At 47.2% G+C, this 4,508-nt stretch overlaps 1 protein-coding gene across 1 annotated transcript; it reads right to left on the reverse strand.

Annotated features, from left to right (window-relative positions):
* Positions 1-306: 306 nt before the first annotated feature.
* LOC140795090 (probable N-acetyltransferase HLS1) lies at positions 307-2,547 on the reverse strand. Its single transcript, XM_073147471.1, has 3 exons — positions 1,887-2,547; positions 1,602-1,765; positions 307-1,406 (listed from the first exon to the last, which is right to left on the reverse strand). Exons 1-3 carry the CDS (start codon positions 2,067-2,069, stop codon positions 545-547), a joined length of 1,209 nt encoding a protein of 402 aa, XP_073003572.1. The 5' UTR covers positions 2,070-2,547; the 3' UTR covers positions 307-544.
* Between the last annotated feature and the right edge of the window lie 1,961 nt (positions 2,548-4,508).

The following is a 4,508-nucleotide window of genomic DNA, read 5'->3' on the forward strand; positions in this document are numbered from 1 at the left end:
CTTAAATCGTAACGCCCGACTGTTTGGGATCAAACTATATATCTTATACAAATTAACGTCAGATTGACATTAGTTGATGCATCAGTACCGCAATTGTTGGTATGACTTTTCACGTAAATGACATCTCCTGTCCTTCTTCGACCCTACAAATGAAATACATGGATGATATTATAATAAGACACGGAGAGGTCCAGTCTCATTCAAACATGGATGAGACATCGCACCTCTCCACTCTCCAGTCTCCAGTCTCCAGTGATGAGGAGAGGATGCACAAAGTTTTTATTTGGGGGGGGGGGGGGTGGGGGATGGAGGAGTAATGTCTATTTATAACTATGAAGTAGTTCCAAAAATAACAACCTTGGTGATAGGTATCTATCTCCCTTATCCACTAAACAACAAAAACAGGAAAGGAAAATAAATAAAATAAAATTTTTAAATTCAAAAAGGAGCAAAAAAAAATTAAAGAAGAGGAGGGACGATCACCTGAACAATCCCCACCTCCTAACTAAACCCCAAAAAGAAACTGACCCCACCTTTTTAGAACTCACACCTCCCTGGGGTCCACAAAAATCGACTTCCCCGGCACCGACTTGGTCCAATCACCGACCTCCCCGTCGCTGTACTCCTCCGCGAGCCGTTTCGCGCACCATAGGTCGTCGTCGCACGATAGCTTCCTCCAGTGTGGTATCCCCTTCCTCAGTGGCTCGTACTCCGCCACCTCCGTCGCCACCGCGGCCGCCCTCCCTCGCGCCAGATTGTGCACGTGCCGGCAGATAGCCGACGCTGCCTCCGCAGCATCGGGCCCCTCGCCGCCGACCCCGTACAGGAACCACGCCGAGAACGGCCGGAACAGATCCGGAAACGCCGGGATCCGAAGCCAGGGGGCCGATCGATCGACGGCGCGGCTCGCCGCCGCTATGCCGCGCCGGATCCGGCTCACCCCTCGCAACTCAAGCTGGAACACGGCCCCGGTGTCCCACACGCTCGCCACCGCCCACGACTCCGGCGGCGACGCCAGGAAGGCGTCGACGCCCGGCCACCGGTAGGGCTCACCGTCGGTCCCGGTCACCGCGAGGATGGTGAAGAGGGAGAAGGGGTTGGAGAGCACGGCGTCGATGTCGCGGGGGAAGAACTCGACGGTGGAGAAGCGGCGCCGATAGAGGAGCTCGGCGTCGGAGGTGGGGAGGAGGACGATGGAGACGTGGCGAGAGATCCGGAGGCGGTGAGCGAACACGGGGTGGACAAGGATAGAGGGTGATCGGAATTTGGAGTACCCGCACCGGCCGGTGAAGAGGCGGAGCGATGCTTCGTTGTCCTTCTCCGTCGCCATGTAGGCGTACTCCGCCCCTTTGTCTCGGAACCACTCCTCCATTTTCCTCACCAGCCGTAGCCCGATACCTTTCCTCCTATTCATACGTAATTATAAAAACCAATAATTATAACCTTCTTTAAAAAATTAAAAAAATAAAAATTGGGACCCTCGACCTTTCGCTTGTATTTTGCAAAATCAAAACTATTTCACCCATTTATTTATTTATTTAAAAAAAAATACGAATTGTAAGCGAATGGAGGATAAACGAAAATGAGTGAGGTGAAATTACCGGTGGGAAGGAGAAACCCGGAGGCCGAGGATGTATCCGACCTTGGTGTAGACAGGAGAGATGGTATTGGTACTGCGGTGGGTCTTCTTACCGCAGGTGACCGTCTTCACACAGCCCCGGATGAGGCCCACGATCTCTCTCGCCGGCCCACTCGTTTCAGCAACCTTCAATATTTTAATAACCACGCAAATATATATATTTAAGTAATGGACCAAAAAGAAAAGAACAAAAAGAGGAGAGAAATTATATTAAGAACAAAATTGAGGGTTAGGAAGTTAAAAATACCAGCATGAGATAGGCCGGAGAATGGCGTATTCGCGCGATGGGGTCACCGAGGAGGTCAGTGTAGAGAGTAATCTTACCGCTGGTGCCCACTTCGCAGACCCGGTCCACTGAGTCGGCCCCGGCCCGGTCCTTCTCCGGGTGGTACTCCCTCACCACTATCCCCTCCTCCTCCTCCTCCTCCATCTCTTCCTTGTATATATCTCTTCTCTTCTTAACCTTCTAACGTAATTTGTTAGGATAATTAGAGGGATAGCAGATAGATAAGCGGGATAAAAGCAAAGGCAAAAACAATCATGGATAAAGAGTGATATTTAGAAGGGTAAGAGAGAGGGGCGGGGGGAGGAGGAGGAGGGAGAGGGTTCACAGCTTTTTCGTTAGGAGCTATATTTGTTTATCTCCCACCTCCTGAATCACGTGTGGAGCAAGGAGGAGGCAATCTTGGGCAGGCAGGAAAGCATGAAGGTAGAATAGACAAGGGAAGGGAGTGAGGAATAACAAGTGCTCATCATGGATAGATAGATTGATAGATAAGTATGATCATCCAGATACTAGTGCTCTTCCTTTTTTTGGCTTCCCTCCTATTCTTGATCCTTGTATGGAAGTTTTGGTTGGGGCTCTCTTTGGGCTAGTGAGTAGTTGATGATTGGGTCTTTAGTGTGAGAGGAGGGGGGGTGGGGGGAGGGGGAGTATAAATACCCATTTTCCCGTGCCCCCTGGTGGGCCCCACTTCCCATTTATTAAATTATTTTCGTCATTTTTTTTTTAAATTTTAGAGTAATAGTTTGGTGGGCAATGAAGCACATAGACAGATTTAGAACGTAGACGACGTAGAGAGAGGAGAGGAGGGTAAAAGATAGGGAGAGGAAATTGGCGGCTGTGACTGCCCGGAGTTTAGGGATTTCTTAATCATTTTTGTTATATTTCTTTTATACGGATGGGAAAGGGTATTATGCCACTATACCTCCGTGAAAATTACAAATAACAACCCCCGTAATTTTTATTTATTGGGTAACCCGTTTGGCGCGTGCCCACACCACCTACTATATGATATGAATACATGCATGTTGACCCGGCATGCATGTGACGCTTTTACTATGTATGTCCCTCTTTGTTCCATGATCAGTTTTGATACATGCCATAATACTATACATACACACACACACACATCACATCACATCACATTAAGCTACTACTCATTGCAGCCGCTTGATTTGGATGTATGTGATGATGTATATGGACTGCTCTTATTATTATTATCTTTTGTTTTCTACTCATACCACTACGACGTAACCCTACATGAATAGTAGAACACGATAAGAATGTAAAATAGTACACATTCTTTCTGGGCCTATCTGAAAAAATAATACCCAAGTCCCCCCCTCTCCCAAAAGAGACGAGCAAACGACGCGCCGCCTTCTCGGGTGCCACGTGGCAGAACGGCCGGCACCGGCTCGAGGGGGGGCGTAGCTGCACGAAGCGCCGTCTGCGTGCCATCCGTTGCGCGTCACGTGGAGCCTGAGGCGGCGGTCGCCTGCGCTGGCATCATTGCCGAGCGGTTTCGGCCCAAAATACCACCTCCTCCGGCTTAGGGATTTCGGATAGGATCGTGGCGGCGTAGGATAAGCCGCACGCTAATCCGTGGCGCAGCGGACCGGACAGTTTAGGCCAAAGCGAGTGACGCCATCGCGGGGGAAGGGGTTTTTTTTTTAATTGCGGCTACGAACGGTTTGGGGCCACCGTCGATCAGGGCCGTCCAAATGTTGGACGGCGCCGGATAAGCTCATCGGGATAAGATGCACTGTAGATTCTTTAGAATGTGACAGATGCTATTTGTGTGACTCGAATTCTTTTCTTTTCTACCACCATAAGGTATCATCTCGACTGATTCCTGAACGAAATCTAAAACAAAAAATGGATAATACTAATGTAGACTAATACAGTTTGATTAATTGGCATTAATATACGTACGCAATTTCGGAAGGGCAAGAGCAACGGAAGTTGGGATTAGTCTTACCAAATAGCTTATTGGAAGGTGGGGAATGCTTAATTTGTTGTCACAAATTAATTACGACGACAGAGACATCGATCAACCACTCGTGACCTCAAAATACACAATAAGCTTAATTACTCTCAAATGCATGCATCGCTTCGTGGAAAATTCCAGGAAATAAAGGTGAACAGATAAACAACAATAAGAAATAGGAGGGACCACAGACCGCAGTGGGGTTTATTAAGCTATCTCTTGCATCATTAATCATCTAAACTCATGCATCATTCATTCAGTCGGCAAAAATAATTTATTGGAAAGCATGCAAACTTGTCATTTTTTTTAACGCTCAACAAGTAATCATCCGAAATACGCCATGTTTAGTATCAAAAAACAAATTAAGGCCAAAAGGATATAGATATAGCATTGTAACGTGTCCAATTCCTAACATCTAAGATATATGATATCACTATATGAAGACCCCTAAATAGATTAATATATGTATAAAGCTTACAAAAACAAATAGTGTTCTCCGTAATCTCGCCTTACAGTGGTCCGAGCTTGCTCACACTTAGCCTACATAAAGGCAAGTAGGTCTCCAAATTAGACAAAGAGTTGCTTCATATTGACACATT

Source organism: Typha latifolia, chromosome 1 (genome assembly GCF_019914945.1).
Source record: "Typha latifolia isolate L0001 chromosome 1, TyphaL0001v2, whole genome shotgun sequence".
Taxonomy (NCBI): Eukaryota; Viridiplantae; Streptophyta; class Magnoliopsida; order Poales; family Typhaceae; genus Typha; species Typha latifolia.

Coding starts and splice junctions, on each gene's coding strand:
- LOC140795090 (XM_073147471.1), bottom strand. CDS start 2,069: ATGGAGGAGGAGGAGGAGGAGGGGATAGTGGTGAGGGAGTACCACCCG. Junction 1,766..1,886: donor CTCCGGCCTATCTCATGCTG/GTATTTTTAACT, acceptor AAAATATTGAAG/GTTGCTGAAACGAGTGGGCC. Junction 1,407..1,601: donor CGGGTTTCTCCTTCCCACCG/GTAATTTCACCT, acceptor ACGTATGAATAG/GAGGAAAGGTATCGGGCTAC.